Below are 18,968 nucleotides of genomic sequence, written 5' to 3'. Positions count from 1 at the left end.
AGTAAATCTAGTATTGAAACCCTGCTGCTCCTGCTGTAGGGGAATGCTGGGATTTGTGCAGATTCCAATCACAGTTAACTATTAGCATGCACACCTATTTATAGCATATACAGTTCTTATATAGGAATCACTAAAACATGACTATAATAGATTAGCCTTTATGTGGATTAATGTTGACTAAACAGGAAAGTAATTGTTCCTGATACTCTGGAGCTCTGGATCTACTGTGCCACATGTTCTGCTGTAACAATAACAGGAAGAGATTGGGAGATACCAACTGGAGTTACTATTCTGTTTTGAAGTTGACACAATGGGGCTCATTTATTAACGCAGCGCAGCGCTAAAAAGAGCGCAGTGGCCAGACACTTGCCCAGCGCATGCGAGTATTTAATAATGTAGCGCACGATACCTTAACAGTGCGATTTGTGCGCTAATGTAGACACAAGACAGGTGCGACGTGTGAAACTGCGTATCAGCTGTCGCAGTGCTTATAATAAATTGTGCGCACAGGAAGATACCGCAAAGGTAAGGATTAGTTGTGCTCATGTATGAATGCGCTGCTTTAATTAGTTGCGTCACATATTGCGCATATTGCGTTCACTTAGACGCATCTGCATTTGTTTCTGTGCTAATATTTGTTTGGTTGCAAAGGTGTTTAGCCTACCTGATACCCTTAAAGGAACCTTGGTCAATATAAACATGTTGGGTGGAAGGCGTGGTTAATATGCACTTTACAAGGGTTGTTCATCTTGAATATACTAGCGCAGCTGGGCAGGAATGCGCATTTTGAAGAGCGTTACTATTACGCCACGAAGAGGCAGGCGTAAAAATTGTGGTGCTGTTGCCCGGGTGCAGTTTTGCACATATACAGACGCAAATCTGCGACGGCCGCAGTGCAAGCGCATTGTAGCCACGCCCACAGCCACGCCCCTAACAACCACGGCATCGTTTGCGACATAAATGCCCAATCTTTTGCGCAATGCGCATAAACAAAACCATCGCAAAAGCTCTGTGTTATGCGCAATATCACGCAAATATATTAGCGATCACGCTTGTGATGGCGCAGACAACCTTTTGCGTCCACTTATGCGCTGCGCTGCTTTAATAAATGAGCCCCAATGTATCTTTTGTTCGTGGCCATCAATAATATAGCATTTATGCATTGATGTAAAAATGTATACAACAGTCATGTTTGTTACACTGAACAGTTCTATCAACCAGTCAGTTTAAAGAAAAGTTATTTCACTTTGTTCACTTCATCTGTATTATGTCCAATGTATAAATAAAGTTATAGAAAATACTGTGTATTATATAATATCATAGAGTTGTGATGTACATGAGAAAGGAATCAGGGCTGAGCTCCTTGTCAGTGTATAGTCTCCACGCCAGATCCACGTTGCTTTATATAAATAAATAATGAAGACCCTCTATTATTATAACTTGTTATTGTTTATTATAACTAGTTCATCATTTATTCTTATTTATTAAAGGGAGCATTTAATATAAGCTTCAGCATATTGAAATAAGAAACTTTTTAAATACAATTAATGAAATATTCTGCATTGTTTCTGAAATATTCAAGTTTATCTTTACTATCCCTCTCTTAGCATCTGTTTCTCTTCATTCTCTCTTCATTCAGCAGTTGGGTGTCAGACATTCATTGACAGTTAGAGACAATATATCTTATAGGGGAGGTTTCCTTTCCTAGCAGATGTATTAGAGCTCACTCAAATAACTGATTCCAGTACAAACAAAATCTAACAAAATAACTGCTTTTTGCACAAATCCTGCATGTGAGACATGATGTCTGGTGATTTTAATTGAGTAAGTTCTAATACATCTTCTAGGCAAAAGGAGCCCCCCTATAAGATATATTAGATTTAAATGTCAATGATTATCTGACACCCAACTCTTGCATGAAAAGAGAAAGAAGAGAAACAGATGCTGAGAGAGGAATAGTGAAGATGAACTTCTGAAACAGTACAGAATTTTTAATTGATTGCATTTAGAACGTTTCTCATTTCAGCATGCTGAAGCTTATTATAAATTTTCATTTTCGAGATAGTTCCCCTTTAGCTATGCAACATGGCATTTATCCTGTGCTGTCCTAGTGTATGGGGCGGAATTGCATAGCAACCACGCAGCAGTTTATTCTGATTGGTCTACTGCTATTGAAAAAATACTAGAGCCCACCACTGGCTGTTTGATAATGGCTACCAGGACGGGAACTTTTTCCTGTGTTACTAGATAATTTGTTTCTAACTAGAACATTGTAGAGGAAAAGTTTACTGTTTTTTTTTTTTTTCTTAGATTCTGAACTTTATAATGAAAGGGAAGTGATATAAAGCACAGTCTCTTTCTCCTTTCAATGAATGGGGAGCTGCTAAAGGTTAAAACGTTGAGGGGTGAGGGGCAGTGCAGCCCATTATCATGAGAATTCTGCCACTCACTACCATTCATTAACCTTGAACCCGGTTTTTATAAATCATTGACATAGCTTGAGAGCAAGCACCGCATCACTTAACTCCTTTGTCACCACATACCTCTGTCTTATCCCAAAATGAAAGCATTTGCCTGGTTTCTGCTGCCCCGTGATAACTGCAGAAAATGTGAGCTTTGTGCACACTGGGAGCTGCTTTTACAAGCTCACATTGTTATCATCTCACATTGCCTAGAATTAAGGTCAGCCCTCAGCCCCCGCCCTCTCCTGGGTTTTTTTAGAAGCTGCTTCAAGCAACAGTGCTTGTCAGGGACTATTACACATTTAGTGGGCAGGAAGTGGCCGTTCCAATGGGAGGCAGGGGAATTTGAATTCCTTGCCATTTCCCCACTCTGAAAGGGGGAATCTGTACTCACAGATGGCTACTGCTTGCTCCTGAGATTTCTTGTTTTAACTACTTCATTAAGGACTGAATGGGGAAAGGAATCACCAATAAAAAGGAGCATCGTCCAAGAGATAGAAATGTGTCATATCATTGATCTATAGCGTGGAAGGCATGTTGGATTGTTACAGAGGAATTACCTGACAATGTGTTCCTGGAAATGGTGACTGACCACAGCTTTACTCTTGTCTAGGTCTTCCAATGGAGGCAGCTGGAAAACCTTTACTTCAGGGAGAAGAAGTTTTCAGTAGAGGTTCATGATCCTCGCAGGTGAGGTGGCACGGTGCTATCTTATTCTTCTCTAATCAAGCGACATTCTCCCATACAATGTAGTCTTTGTTGTTCCTAGTCTACCATAAGAGTGAAGTTCAGTGCAAGCTAACATTGAAATCTGTTTTTGTTCTAAGTATACAAAGCGTGACCTGTGTGTGTGTGTATACCAGTGATGCATTTTATGTTTCCTGTGATAAAACTGCATTGGAATAGGGCTCACTGAAGGATCTCTTGGAAACATGTTGTCTGCCTGGGCTAGCTGTAGCAACAGTGTGATGTGCCCCATACTTTGCACTACACACTGACTGCTGTGACACTAGCACAATATTTGTAGCCATCCCCCTTTTAACGCCAGAAATAGTTCATGTGCAGGAGTATCTTGCCTTCCTCTGGATCCGACAACAGCTACGAAATACAGTGCAACAACTGCAGCAGCATCACAGTTTGCACATACCCGATTGATGCAACCATGCCATATACCATTATTTTTATCAATAAGTTTAGCTTGTCAATCAGATATGCCAATTAGTTCATCCCCCATTTGTACAGACCCAGGAATCATATTAAGACTTTCTTCAGACAAATAATAGTTGTTGTCTGTACATACACAGGCTTAGCGACTGTCTGTATGTGCTACCTACAGAGGAATGAAGGCAGCCCCTTTAGATTGGGAGATTCATGTGCATATGTGCCAGCTCTCCCTTTGTTTTAAACTCCTAGTAGATCTCAGCTGCTGCTTGTTTGCTAGTTCTAATGTTTTTGTGGGTGGGTTTTACTCCCAAGGTCCAACTGTATCACAGCACAGCTACGGCGACTTGAGTTTCACTACAAAGAGAATAAAGTCAAAAGTTAAGACAAAGTTATGCTGAATATAAAATAGCAGTCCAGCCAGGCATTGCTTACTGCTGGGGAGATCAAGTTTCCTTTTGCCTCTGCTATTTTATTTTGTTGTGAATCAGTATAATGAAAACAATGAATGTAATATATTCAGTCTGCTTACAGCCAGGACTGCTAAATTTGTTAAAAATCACCCTAACCAGGTTCGGTTTTCCATTACTTAAAAATAAAACTAATTGTACAAGAATGGGACCTTTTATCCAGAATGCCTGGGACCTGGGGTTTTCTGGATAACTAATCTCGCCGTAATTTAGATCTTCCTACCTTAAATCTACTAGGAAATAATGTAAACATTAAATAAACCCAAGAGGCTGGTTTTGTTTCTATTAAGGATTAAATATATCTTAGTTTGGATCAAGTACAAGGCACTATTTTATAATTTCAGAGAAACGGGAAATCATTTTTAAAAATGTGGATTATATGGATAAAATGGAGTCTATGGGAGATGGCCATTCTGTAATTCAGAGCTTTCTGGATAACGGGTTTCTGGATAACGGATCCCATACCTGTACTTATAAATCTTTTGTCTGTTTCTCCGGGCGTAGTTATAAATCAGGATCCTGCAACCCATAGCCTTCCATGTATTATTGAACTACATCTTGCAGCAATCTGAATGTGAGAGTTGTAATACATCAATATTTGGAGCGCTGAAAGCCGCCAATTCCAGTTGAAACAGTGATTTGCTTGAAGCAAGCTAAACTTTGTGTCTGCCATTGGTAACAGCTAAACTGTACATTTTCTGACATTGGAGTTTGTCAAAATAAATTACACAGAGGTTGTTTGAATAATTTGTGATTTCAGATGAAACTGGCTGTATTGTAGAACCTGATTAATGACAGTTTAAATTACATGAGTGCAGGGTGGATTTAGGAAGATCTCCCTGGTGCCCAAGCAGTGAAATGTTTTCTCTCTAAATATGACCAGGTCTACCAACTCTTTTATCCTGATGTCAGCATCTTTCCAAATGCTACAATTACTAGGGTTTGTTTTACCAACCAGTCTGGTCACATTGTTTCACATCTGCATGACATACAAAGTTATACTCAAGTCTTTTTAATGGACACAGTGGGATTAATGAGCTTTTTCCCCAACCCTTTCTTTCTTCTGTAATACGGATGTCCTTAACATATCAGTAAGACCCAGTGGGAGCTGAATGTTAAGCCATGTAAAGCAGTATCTGTTTGCTTTGTAGTTTTCTTTATACAGCCACAGTGCTATAAAAGTCACAGATCCTAGTGAATTTAGTGAAAGCTTGTTGGTATTGCCACCTTCATGTTAGTGTTCTACTGCATCATCATATGCCTGTGCTCCTACTTGTGTGCCCTACAGACTATTATGTGCAAACTGTCTTCAGGTACATGGGCAGATTTAAGCTGCAAATTGCCCTCCAAAAGAGAAGTAAAACAACATAATCTCTGTTGGTGTCATCAGAGAATATAGAGAATATAGTAATATTGCAGAACTGTAAATCTTCTATTACCTTATATCAATCTTAATGACACTAGCCTTAGTGTGTATCCCACCTCTTTACCAATAGATAGATATTACTACACAGACTTCCAGTATTACATAGATAATTCTCTTAGCAGGATGCAAGTGATACAGTAATTCTAAATTCTAGAAGCAGTGGGTCCTAAAGGAATGGCCATTTTCGGATGTTCATCAAGTTCACCAATTGTTTTGTAACTCTTTAATAACGTTTAAAAAAAAAGACAAATATATGATTCAACTGTTCACACTGTTATTGGTATATGCCATCTATTAGTTACTATTTGCCTTAATCACTGCATTTGTTCTAGATAACACAACATATATAAGTGAACATATATAAGTGAACAGTTTGGCCCCCTTTGAGGCTCATACCTGTTATGGCACTTAGTAGGTTAAAAACCACATCTTTTTTCTATCATAAATATTTGTTTTTCTTGTGGTTTATCTTAATGGTACTTACCTTGCTTATATAGGTTGACAGCCAAGCTAAGTGCCACAAATTCCAACACTGTTATTTGCTTTAGAGTAGAGGATATGGATCTTGTGTTTCTCCATCTGTAGCACTTAAACATTAGCTGAGGCTGCTGGGTATTATAATGCACATATGCTTAAAAGCAGCAGGTTTCACAGATTAGTATGGTATCTACAAGTATATATTGTAGTAATAATTCAAAAGCTGATGCTTTATGTATAACTATACCACAAGTTAGTTTATAGTAAAAGCTTAAGAGACTGATTACAATTCTTCATATTCTTTTATTTAATGCTTTGTATTTTCGATGTACAGTATTTTTTGTTATGACTTTTTAATGCAAGCTATAGCACAAATGAAAAACTAAATGAAAACTCCATTGATTCCACAGAGATTATACCATTTTTAAGAAAGACAAAGTACACCAATCCCTTTCTGTAGAAGTCTCATCTGTGGGTTAATGGTAGCCTGCAATCCATTTGATTATCTAGCAATTCTGAACATGCAGGAAGTAAGCTATTTTGTTCAACACAGTTGTAAACTGATTTATACTTCCTCCTCACATGTCTGTTTTGTGTGTCCAGAGGAAATCACAGTTCATTTTTTTCTGTTCTCTATGTATGTTAACAGGCCGTCTGTTACCAGAAGGACGTTTGGACATGGTGGAATTGCAGTGCACACATGGTACACCTGTCCAGCCCTTATAAAGTCCATCTGGGCTATGGCCATTAGCCAACATCAATTCTATCTCGACAGGAAGCAGAGCAAGGTAAGAAGCCAGGACACCATTTTTAATGGATAAAAGGATCCATTGCTTTCCCTTCTACCTTATAGGTTGTTCCTTCATTATCCCATACAGGACAAATATTTGGAAACTTGAGATAGTGTCATATGCTTGATACAATCTTACAATAGACCGTTCATTGAACATGAGGCTAAAACCTTCACGTCTATGGCCATATTAATTTTGTATACACAGAAGTTTACTGTTACTTTATCTAGGATTTCCTTTCCCACCGTGGTTACAGAGGATTAAAAGCAAATGCTTTCTGTAGAAGTACTGCACAGTATGTGATTACAGACGGAATGTATGTAAATGAAGGTCACACCTTTCAGTTTAGGACATAAAGCCCTGAAGGCTGCAGTGGGGAATAAGGCTCATGTTTCTTGCACTGCCAGAAGGCAGTTTTGCAGCCATGTGTTCTTAAAAACACATTTTGAGTGATCAATCAAACCACCTTTTGATAGAAATACACTATGGGTGTGTAAATAGGAGTGCAACACCCCTGATGTGAGCACTCATTTCCTGGAGTGCTTCTTTTGTCTGCTTTTATCATATGCTATTATGATTCTAGCCAGTCAGTGTTTTTATGGGTCCCTCTTTCAGAGCTGTATCCACTTCTATCTTCTAAGAAGCACACCTTCTCCAAACTTCCATGTGATCATGGGAAATCAAAGCGTAAATGTCATATATCAAGAATGTTATATTAAAAAATAAGAACTGAGGAGTGCTTTTTCACCAAACTAAACATGGCAACCCGCAGTTTTTCATTTGGGAGTGGATGCAGTGCCACGTGGGGTTTATGTGTGACAGATTATGCTTTATGTAGTAAAGGATGTGAGCACATACTGTAACAGTATAAACCTCTTGGACTGGGGGTGGACTTTATTTCTGTATGGTCAGTACACAGCAGTGTTTTTCATGCAAGCAGGGTCACCATCGGAACCGGTTAATGGAGCCTAGTACAAGCTGAGTATTGAAAACACCCTGTAATTTACAAAACACTCATTTATATGGCCTTTTGATGCACTTTTGATTAGTAAAATGTCATAAAAAATCATCTGATGATGGCTGCTGTGCATTATTTTTGAGGTTACTGTCTGTAGCAAGGTAACCAGGCCCGGACTGGCAATCTGTGGGTTCTGGCAAATGCCAGAGGGGCTGCTGTAAGGTCCCATAGAAAGTCACTATTTAGTAGGCTGGTGGGAGCTGTTTGGGCCTCTGTGTGGGCTGTTTGGGCCTCTGTGTACCTGAAATGCCAGGGCCTATTTTAATTCTCAGTCCGGACCTGAAGGTAACCATAGGCTACCTGCAGCAAATACTGTTTAAATGGGTGAAGCCCTTATGGGGGGATATAATATTGGTTGCTAACGCAACAATCATCTGTCATTCAATGCAAATAAATGTTTGCAAAGTGAAACATTTTGCGTTTGCGAACACTTTGCCCCTCACACCAACGTAGGACAGGGATTGTGAATTTTATCATTTGTGCAGTGTATGAAATAAAATTTCTTAATGAAAAAGTTGTTACATCTGCTTCAAAAGTTTATGCTACCTTCAAGCAGGTGTTAAAGGTTTTCAATGCACAAATAAGATTCTCAATGCAATAAAAGCCTAACGAAGAATTTACATTGCGACATGCAAATTTTATTCGCAAATTATTTCTCTTTGTGAACTTTATTACATTTCCCCCTTACTGTTTTAATTGCCACGACCAAATATTGTCAAAATACAGTATGTGTGTTATTTCTAAGGATCAATCCCTTTGGGCTTTTTTTGTCAATTGCCAGTAGACTATAACATTGTTTAATAGTTCTGCACTCTGGGTATTATATTTAGTATCAACCCAAAGCTGGGTATCTGGGGCAGCTGGACTCGGATAGTGGTACAGACATAACTTATTCAAGTTGCCTGTTATGTGTGGTATATTAATCTTACTTATGTCCCATCAGTCCAATGTGCTTTTCAGAGTTTTAATCTCCCCTTTTTACATCTAATAGAAGGGAATGGACCCTAAGGGTATGCATAGGCAGCTTTTGAAGGAACACCCCTATTTTAATATACGTTTAGTGAAAAGTTCTGCTGGTGGAAATACCATTTGCCTATTAATTTTATAAATAAATATCTGAGTTTTTTGTTACTTCTTGCACTAAGCACATTCACTTTCCAATTTCCTGTTGTGTTGAGTTGCTGTTTGTAGAAAAGAAGCTGATAAAAACAAAATCACCAGTTCACAGACAAGTCTTTTCTATAAGGGCAACAGCACACAGCGCGACTTGTCACCCATGTGAAATCCACTCTTGTAGTGGGACAGAACGCCCAAAACTAGCATTGTATTGCAGCCTATTGCAGTAATCGACATGTTCAAAGCTGTCCAGTTACGTAATTGGACAGCAGGTTTGGATACAGCAATTTATCATTCATACACAGCTGTGTGTACATGCCCCTAGACAAATTATTTTATTTTCATGCTGTAATTCTATACAGAGTGTAATACCAGAGTGTGGGAAAGTCACAATTGTATAGCACAATATAATTTTATTAAAGATTGTATGCAAAATAATTTAGTAAACTCTATAACAAAGCTTAGAAGGAGTGACACATTGCATGTGGTTATAACAAAAGGAATACAGTAATCGATTTGTTTCAAGAAGGAATAACTGCTATTTTGTTGCAGTGGTGGGGGCAAACCCATTGCCTATTAAAGGAGAAGGAAAGCTACCAAAGCAGTTTATTACCAATAGATTAACCACAACAGTGAGCGCTAGAACACCATTTTTATTCTTTGGAATGCTTTTTCTTACCTGAGTAATCAGCTCTAGACACTGTCTCTGTTTGTTTAGGATAGTAGCTGCCATATTGTTTTGCTGTGACATCACTTCCTGTCTGAGTCTCTCCCTGATTGCTCTGAGCTCAGATTACAGCAGGGAGGGGAGGAGGGAGAGGAGCAAACTGAGCATGCCCAAGCCCAAGGTTTAAGCTGGAAACAGGAAGTCTGATACAGTCCATGTGTACACAATAGAAGGAAAGAAATGTGGTGTTTCTTTGACAGAGGACTCTGAGCAGCATTACTTTGAGCATTTACTATTGTATTCATATAGACCTTTCTGATAAAGCTTGCTTAGTTTTAACCTTTCCTTCTCCTTTAAGATCAGCTTTGATTCCTGAATGTAAAACTGATGTCAGACTGATGTAACACAGCAATGAACCCTGGGAAAGGATCATTACTGCTAAGACTTGGCATCATAACTGTAATAAAATGTCTCGGCTTTCCTGTCATGTTCACTCTATTAAGTCCTGTAGCTAAACATCAGAAATGCAATTCTGAAAGTAAAATTGTGTGTATTTTGTACGTGGTCCAGTTTGGTCCTAAAGCAAACTGTATTTTACTCATTACTTTCCTTTTTAAAAAGAATCTGAATGGCAGAACACACTTACAACTTTAGACTGTTACATAACACTGAAGATATCAATTTGACCAGCACTGGTGTCCTTCTACACACTATTGTGTCTACCAAACTACAATCCGTTCTCCTTTGTCATGTGATTACAGAGCACATACCACATTGCCGCCATTCCATTGTTACTTTGTGTAAAAAAAAAAAAAATACAAATAGATACACGTTCCTTCAGAAGCAAAGTGATCAAGTAGAAAGTGTGTGCACAATGTATTGCCAGTGAAAGTGCTATTGATTGCACTGTATCAGGATTTACACTTGGCAGGGAAACTCACCTAATAGTATGCTTATTTGTGCAGATCCACAGGCATATTTTTTATTTTGCTGGGTCACTGTAGGTTACAACCTTGGACTCTTTCCAACATTCTGGGAGAAAAGACATTAAATATACGAGTATAACTATAGTATGCATGTGATGTTATTAATCTGCATAGTCCCAACATTTCTTAAGCAAAATGCATCACAAATACCTCTGTCAAGCCAAGTAACACAACCCATGTACATAAATGCATGGAAATATGCATAGAGATTGAGGAGTTATCAATGCAGTAAGTCGTACTCATACTTTACCTCATTTAAAAGCAGAACACCAAATTATTTATAAATAGGCCACATCAGATCTTTAGAACCATCTTTAAAACTATTTAATTTTATGTTTGTCTTATTGTTTCTTTCTTTTGCAGTCTAAAATACATGCTGCAAGGAGCCTGAGTGAGATTGCGATTGACCTGACTGAGACAGGAACCCTAAAGACTTCAAAACTTGCCAATATGGGCAGCAAAGGAAAAATAATCAGCGGAAGCAGTGGGAGTCTGTTATCCTTTGGTAAGTATCTCCACAAAGCTTGTATGCCAATAGTGTTTGTGTTTCAGTAGATATTGGTAGGAAGGGAAAAGTCCAATCCTCTCATCTGTCGTCCAAGGGGATTCACCACATTTATTATGCAGTGATTTACAGGATACAAAAATGATCTTCCCTTTATCACTTTATGTGCTGAACAATATCTGCTGGTTAAATCTCATGAAAGAGTCAAATCAACTGGACATACTGTGTTTTTTTTCTTGAAGACGTTCCACCAGTCATCCATATGGCTTTCTCAATTCAGAATAACTTGTAAATAAGATCTTGCTTCAGATAATACAATCTACACTTAACTTAATGACATCCTTGCGGATTATGATAAACAGATTATGCTGATTTAAGCAACATTCCAGAGGATATATTCCTGAAAAAAGATCTTATTTACAAGTTATTCTGAATTGAGAAAGCCAGTTGATTTGACTTATTTCTACAGATATACCATGACCTGGATGAATGATAATCTTCACAAACTCTCATGAAAGACCATTGAGAAAATGGGTCTTTCTTCATGCCAAATTGTATTGGGATATTGCTACCCTGTAGCTCCCCCCCCCCCAGACCTGTTTTTGGTTTGATTACAACAAAGCACTATATGTGCAAGGACTTTTTCCCAATGTCTGTTGTCCAACACTCTAAAAACCCATTTTCCATGTAGCTCTGAATTACGGAAAGGCCGTCTCCCATGGACTCCATTTTATCCAATTTTTAAAAATGATTTCCTTTTTCTCTGTAATAATAAAACCTTGTACCTAAAGTAAGATTTAAAGTTTCCCCCAAAACTCAAATGTAGGTACACATTAAATCTCTAGGTTGGTCCTCCAATGACCTCTAAAGAATGTCTACTAAATGTTTGACCAGTGCAGGTTGGAAGTAGCAAAAAAACATATGCACTCACAGGTCTTTGGCAAATAAATAAAAAATATTGCCTATAAATATAGACATACTGACATGGGGGGTTTTGCAGCTGATTTAGAAAAAGCACATTTGTATTTCAAAATTCTGATATTGTCATATGAACAGAAAAGTGTTCTTCGTGTACACTGAATATAAGAGTAGATTTATTAACATTAATTTTTTCACCTTTTACACTGGTAAAGCAAATAAGATTTGTTTCTTTTTTGCTGGTGAGCAAAAATTAAATTGTGTAAATAGTAGGAAAATATACAATATATAATTGTGTACATGTCTTTGAGCTATACATTACTTCCAGTGTGCAGCTTTCATCAGCTCCTTCAGCACAGTTCACTCTTCATTCAGTGCATTGCCTGGGGCTGTGTGACATTCAGCTGGACAAGGGCAATTAAAGGATTCATTATTCAGAAAACTTTAAAGCATTTAACTGTGTCATTAGTTATTTTAAAAGGCCACACATAAATAGGTCATGTGGTATTGCTGGCTACACGGTGACCTGATTCTATTTTTTAGACAGTACTTATTGCACATTACTTCCAAACAGATGAGTGGGAACCTAGTCTTTTCCATCCATAGTGCTCATCTCATTTTTACAAGCCATTGTGAGTAACACATGAAAAATTCTTCTATAAGTATTTTAAATGCTTCTTGCTGTCCAAAAAGAATTGGAAGCATTAGGAGAGAGGAAGAAATATTATTTTATTTCTTCTTGGTTTCTTCTGGCTAACTTACCCACTAAGTTTTGTTCCATAACTGTGTTTCTCCTGTTCCACTTTGTTTTCCTTCTATCACAGATGAATATCTTCATTACTCACACTATGTCCTCACATCTTTTACAGTGCTGCCTCTCTCCATCTATAACCTGTAATTGTTTAGAATAGGGCAATATTATAGAACGCTTTAATAAACAATCCTGTATGGTCAAACAAATGTGTTCCTTTCTACTTAAAAGATAATATTTTATGGACTATTATCCAGGAGTAATATATATATATATACGTATATATGCATATATTCTATTTCATATGAACAGACACGAAAAGTTTGAGCCCCCATCCAACCACCACTCCCCATATTAAAATTTCCATCCACTTAGTTTTTCATATAATTCACTGTTTTTAATTTGTGAATAAGCAGCATGCCATTGCATCATGTAAGTGGAAAAAAATGGTTGATGTGGTTTTGCAGCCACCAATTTATTATTATTAGTGGATCCCTTGTGCCTCTGTCAGTAAAGAATGCTGATCAAGAAGGATATGAGCATGTGTGTATCCTGTGATGAGCTCCCGAGGTCCAAGCAATGAGAGAGCCCATTGTTAAGTTGGAAGGATAAGGATATCCTTTCTGTAAATTCATCCCAGACACAGGGATATCTTCGTTTTTTACTTTATGCGTTACTTTAGATTGCATGCCATGAATTTTGGAACTTTAGAAACAGGATGATGAAGGAAGCAACATTGTTATTGCAAATTAAAATTGGTTACTTACAATTTACCACTTCAAATATAATATGCATTTTAGGATTTATTCAATCTTTAATAAAGTCCTTTGCCAAAGAGTAGGCCATGATTTGCTTCACAAACTGTGAGACCAACCTCTCTTGGAATGAGGTACGAGTTGGATCATTGTTTTCCATCACGCAAATAGTGTCACCTTTTGGGAAAATATACTAGCCCTCCTATTTTTCTCACATTTTCTCTCTATTAATGATACTGCCATCAAGTAACTTTTAATGACCAGTTGGCAACCATACACAGAACTAGACTGCCAATTTTCCTGTTCCTGATCCAGGTTTTATACAGGAATGGTGTCACCAAAAAGCTAGGTCAATTCTGATCGTTCTGGTTATGATTTCATTTAAATTAGCTTTAATTTTAAGAGTAGACTGGCAAGTTGTGGGTGTACTGTTGACTAGGACTAATGTCAGACTTGCCTATTGTTGGCATCCGCCTGTGACTGCAGTCCGACAGTAACCTTAGTAAAAGAAGGCTGAGATCTGCTGCCCTGTAGGATGCTGTTCTTCAATGTAGTTAGTAAGAGGACTATTTTTTTGTGGTCTGATGAGTGCCACAGCTACTTTTGTGAATAAGGTTTTCTGATAATAGTCCTAACCTTGAATTTATTATATTATGTTTTCAAAACAATAATACATTTGTCGATGTGTGTGATTTTGACTTTTCTCAGGAAAAGTCATGGGAGCACTAATATGATACAACGTTTGTACCATAGCTAGAAGCTGACAAGCTTTGCATCTTTTATTGCATTCACCCCATGGTGACTAGACTGCAATAAGATAAATTCTCTTTTTAATAATCAGTGGTACATTATTAATCAGAATAATGTATAATTGCAGAATGGAACCTTTCTGGGCAACAGTTGCTTATGTACTGTAATCTTTGGCAATTCCCTCTAATTATAATGTTAAAGATTCATGACAGTTCCCAGTTTTAGTTCAAGAAATGGCATAAAGTTAAAATTCTGAGTAAAATCACCAGGAAGGACATTACTTACCTGTAAGTGGTCAGAGAAGTGCAGTTCTACAGCTCTGCTCCATGAATTCTGCTACATTGGCATATGCCAGTGGACTCAGATTAGTGAGGTATTGGATACTTTAAAGATTAGTCTAGTAGTATTCTAGTCTATAAGTATTCTAAATTAACACCCCCTGGATCACAAAAGGACAAACTGAAAAGACACAGTGCTTCTGTTCATCATCCAATTCTGAATAGCTATTTAGTGTATTGTCTCCACTCCATTTGTCCATATTTTAACTGGTGACAAATTACTTAAAAATAAATTGCACCTTCCGGCATCAGCCTCACTTGTAACACCTGTATATCTACTAGTGATGATATGCTGGTGCGGATTTAACAGATGTCTGGGGTACTTGGCAGCAGTTCAGCTGATCTAGACAGTTACTAAACAGTGGGAACGTTTAAAAATATTCTCCGGACTTAACTCGTTCATAACTAAGTGCATAATGTGTGCAAATGAACACCTATAAAAGTTTATATTAACCTTCATGCACAAGGTTATGATATATTTTAAATTAACAACATGCCTTAGCTTAAGGCTACTAACAACATTTAAACAATTCCCCAATGGAGCTAAGTAATCCAATGAGTTTGAGAAGTGACTCCAGCTCATAAACACCCCTTTCAGTTCCTTCATCATCTTGGCAATGCTCATGCAGCCTGTTAAATTTGCCCCACTCTTGGCTTCTGGACTCACAGTCTGATTAGATTCCAAGAAGTGACTTGCCTTGGAACCGGTTGGGATAACACTGTTGATGACTGAATCACAACTCTCTGCCTACTGAGTTCCTCAAGCCTCTTGCCAACATACAGCTCTTTCAAGCGGGAACCTGACAGGGTTACATAACAATGGTCACTATAGCTTTCCCGTTACCATAGGATATATCAATAGCTGAGCAATATAGATGCAAACTATGCTTGAAATATTCTCTAAAGTTAACACTGATAAGTAGTTAAAATAGCAAATTTGTTTCTGTGCCTAAATAGTAACTCACATAAAATCTATTGATCAAAGTTGTGCAAATGTTTGTTGTTCTTTGCAACTACATTCTACTTTAACTTGTGATTATTGTGATGTTTTAATTGCTAAATTAATTGATAAATCTGATATTACACGTGCTATAATTACAAACGGTGTAGGAAATTGGGCTAGGCACGAGACAGGCACAGGCATGAAGACTTCCAATGTACAGTGTGTTCCTAGTGCTTCAGGCTCATACATGTTCTGACCGGACGTGTTGCTGGTTAACCTGTAAGCACGCATACTTCTTCAACTTGCAGCCACCTTGCTGTGAATTTTAACAGATTTGCTTCTCAATAGAATTCCTCAGTGTGTGTATCTGCCGGGTGTTTCTGCTGAGTTTCAGAGTAAGGCACAGTTTTGACATGGCACATTCCCTATATATACATACTGTACTTTCATTTATAGCCCATCCTTGTTTGCATTTCAAATAAAATCTGAAATTACATATATGGATGGTATGAAAAACTACTGGCAAAATCACTCTTATTTCACTTCAACCAAAAGAATTTTTGTTTGGTGGTTTTCCTGATTTCATTTCAACTGTGTCTGCTTGAATTATTTTGGGATTTTCCTCTTTGTACCAGGAAACATTAATTTGTAATGCACAAGGTAGCGTGTTTGTAGCTTCTCGCTTGTCTTGCAAGATAAAATATCATTCCCATTAGAGAGATGAGCATGAAGGAATACCATTTCATATAGAGACTTGCTTTATCCTCTCTAATTAAAAGACAGTACCTTGCACTTGATTATAAGCAAGCTTGCGTACATCCATGCTGATTGTAAAATAATCCCATTTTTCACAGAATTTAATTTTCAGTAGCATTAAGGCTTTCTGCTTTTATGTTCAGAAAGATCTGTTATCTGGAAAAGCCCAGGTTCCAAACATTCTACACATTCACAGCATTTATGTTAAATCATTGTGCGGAAATGTGCAGATTAACCTGCTTTTTATTCATTTTGACTGCAGAAGGTAAATGTGCCATTGTTACAGAATAATTTTACAAGACACAGAACAGTCATTATACTGTAGATACTGTGTAAATGCTAAAATTATAAGTTTGATGGAACATTCCTCTTTAAAATTAATTTAGCCTAAACCCTGAGGGTTTATCTCTTCCTATAATAATTCTCACTGTGCAAGGATAGTTGAATGTTCCTTATGCTAGACTGGCTTATTCCATGGTATATTCATTTTCCCTTGTGAAAGCTGTTTCTGTGTTCATTGGGGACATCATGTATAAATGTAAGTTTTTAGTATTAGCAGTGCCAAACATGTAGAAGTAAGCAAACAGGTGCGCACAGCCGGAAACAAGCATTTGATCATGCAAAGAGAATGGTGTCCCCTCTGCTGGCCCCATATTTCTCACACTCGAGAAGCCGAGGATTTCTGAATGAAAATTCATGAATGCTCCAGATGTGCAGGCTGTTGTCAGCTGGCAGTAGTGAAATCATTTGTTTGTTGACAGGTTCCCAGGAGTCCGATAGTTCACAGTCTGCCAAGAAAGACATGCTGGCTGCACTGAAATCCAGGCAGGAAGCTCTGGAGGAGACACTACGCCAGCGAATAGAAGAGCTGAAGAAACTGTGTCTGCGGGAAGGGGTAAGGATTGGGCATCACTTCCTGTTTTGCATGTCATGTATACAACAAAGAATGTATGAATAGGGAGAAAAGCATTTCCTGTAGCTTTGTTGTCTCTTTGTATATATTCTGTAGCTTCTTTTAAATTATTTCTGTATACCTTTGTTTATATTAGAGTTTTTTTCAGCCCTCTATATGTTTAGCCATGTAACTATTATATGGTACAGTTTGAGTCTTTTAGGGAGGGGGTTCATTTCCTTTATAGTAAAATAGTCATTCCTGAACAGCTGGTGCTCTTACCTTCACAATTAATTCAAAATGATGTATAACAGTTCAAGAGTTACACTCAATAGTGTTGAACTTGTATGTCCGACATCTTACACCTATATTGCATGTATTCCTAGTGTGTTGCAAGCTGAGACGGTTTGGATCTGCCAACTGTATCAGTAAACTGAGTCCCTTTAGTGTTCCCTTTCCACACTAAATGTTGGGGTAAAAAAACTGCTTGGGTATTTAAACATTTAAGGTGTATGACAACATAGGTTATTAAAACATTTATATAAATGGTTGTGATGAGGTGGAGAAAACCCAATCAAAGTGACTTTGCATTTGTGAGCAGGCCTTAAGCTGGCCATAGACACAAAGATCCAATAGTACGAATCATCGTACGATCGGACTTCCCCATCTCCCGACCTGCCACTAACCATTCAGATCAAATAAAGTACAAAACAACAGATCAGCCGATGTTCTGCCCCTGACAGCAATCGTACGAAAGTTATGTCCGACCAAAGCTAGTGACAGTCTCCCTCTGAAAATCGTACGATCGGCAATACATGCAGAGATATTACCCACAGCCGACAGAAATCTTTTAACCTGTCCGATCGACCAAAAGGCCGATCTCCGCCGGACGTATAATGTCGGGACTCTCCACACGGTCCAAAAATCGTACGAATCCTCGATTCGTACGATCAGATCTTTGCGTCTATGGCCATCTTAATACAGCTGTTTGCAGATTGATTATATGATGAATGCTACTAGGTGTTCCTACTGGAGGAAACAATGGGTTGGTAAATTACCAATCCCCCGTCTCTTACTGTTTGCCCGGAATTTTAAGAATTAGAATCATTTCCTGAGAGAATTCACAAGTACTGTGTGTGGGAGAATAGCTAGGCAACCAAGAGGGACAAAAGTCTGGAAAAAGGAGTCATGTTATCTTGCATATGTACTTGGTAAATGATTAAGTGTCTCATGGCAGTGAATTTTGTGCTGTGGGAAAGGCACATTTCATGAGAATTAAATCATTAAGGTTGGATCTATATCACATGCTTCAATGATAATACTGTTGATCTAATTCCTGAGCTGTGCCAATTTCTTAGCTAAAGTGTTTGATTCCCTTCCTTTGTTTGGACATGCCTAAATATTTAACTTCCTTACAGTAGTGCAGGTATTAAGGGATGAAAGGCAGGCATATTTATCCCTGTGGATCACTGGCCCATACTATATGAATAACTCTGAAGGTGCCCGTTGCCCCCAATGGCCCAAGTAATTCTAAGTAATTGGATATAAATTGTGTATTTGTAACTTCCATTAGTCAGCTATTCTGCAAGTTACTGTGTTTAGGTACCTAATAATTGCTCTAAACAATCATAACATATTCATGACATTCATGCTTTATGTCCTGTATGAGAAACTAATCAAATATGAGAGCAAACCTTTACAGGCTGGCAAATTTGTGCTATTGACTGCAATCTGTTTATTACATTTTGTATAAATACTATTTATTTTATTTAGTTTTAAAATTTTC

At 37.9% G+C, this 18,968-nt stretch overlaps 1 protein-coding gene across 5 annotated transcripts in view; it reads left to right on the top strand.

Annotated features, from left to right (window-relative positions):
- The window catches only part of LOC108712345 (FERM domain-containing protein 4A), a 222,591-nt gene that overhangs the window by 190,053 nt on the left and 13,570 nt on the right, over positions 1-18,968 (top strand). For all 5 annotated transcript variants that reach the window (XM_041588462.1, XM_041588461.1, XM_041588460.1 and 2 more), the window contains exons 12-15: positions 3,076-3,152; positions 6,646-6,784; positions 10,938-11,079; positions 17,052-17,185. In XM_041588462.1, coding sequence (XP_041444396.1) covers positions 3,076-3,152; positions 6,646-6,784; positions 10,938-11,079; positions 17,052-17,185 — 492 coding nt within the window. The remainder of the gene's footprint in view (positions 1-3,075; positions 3,153-6,645; positions 6,785-10,937; positions 11,080-17,051; positions 17,186-18,968) is intronic.

This window comes from Xenopus laevis, chromosome 3S, assembly GCF_017654675.1.
Source record: "Xenopus laevis strain J_2021 chromosome 3S, Xenopus_laevis_v10.1, whole genome shotgun sequence".
Taxonomy (NCBI): Eukaryota; Metazoa; Chordata; class Amphibia; order Anura; family Pipidae; genus Xenopus; species Xenopus laevis.
This window is presented reverse-complemented; position numbering and strand designations above follow the sequence as displayed.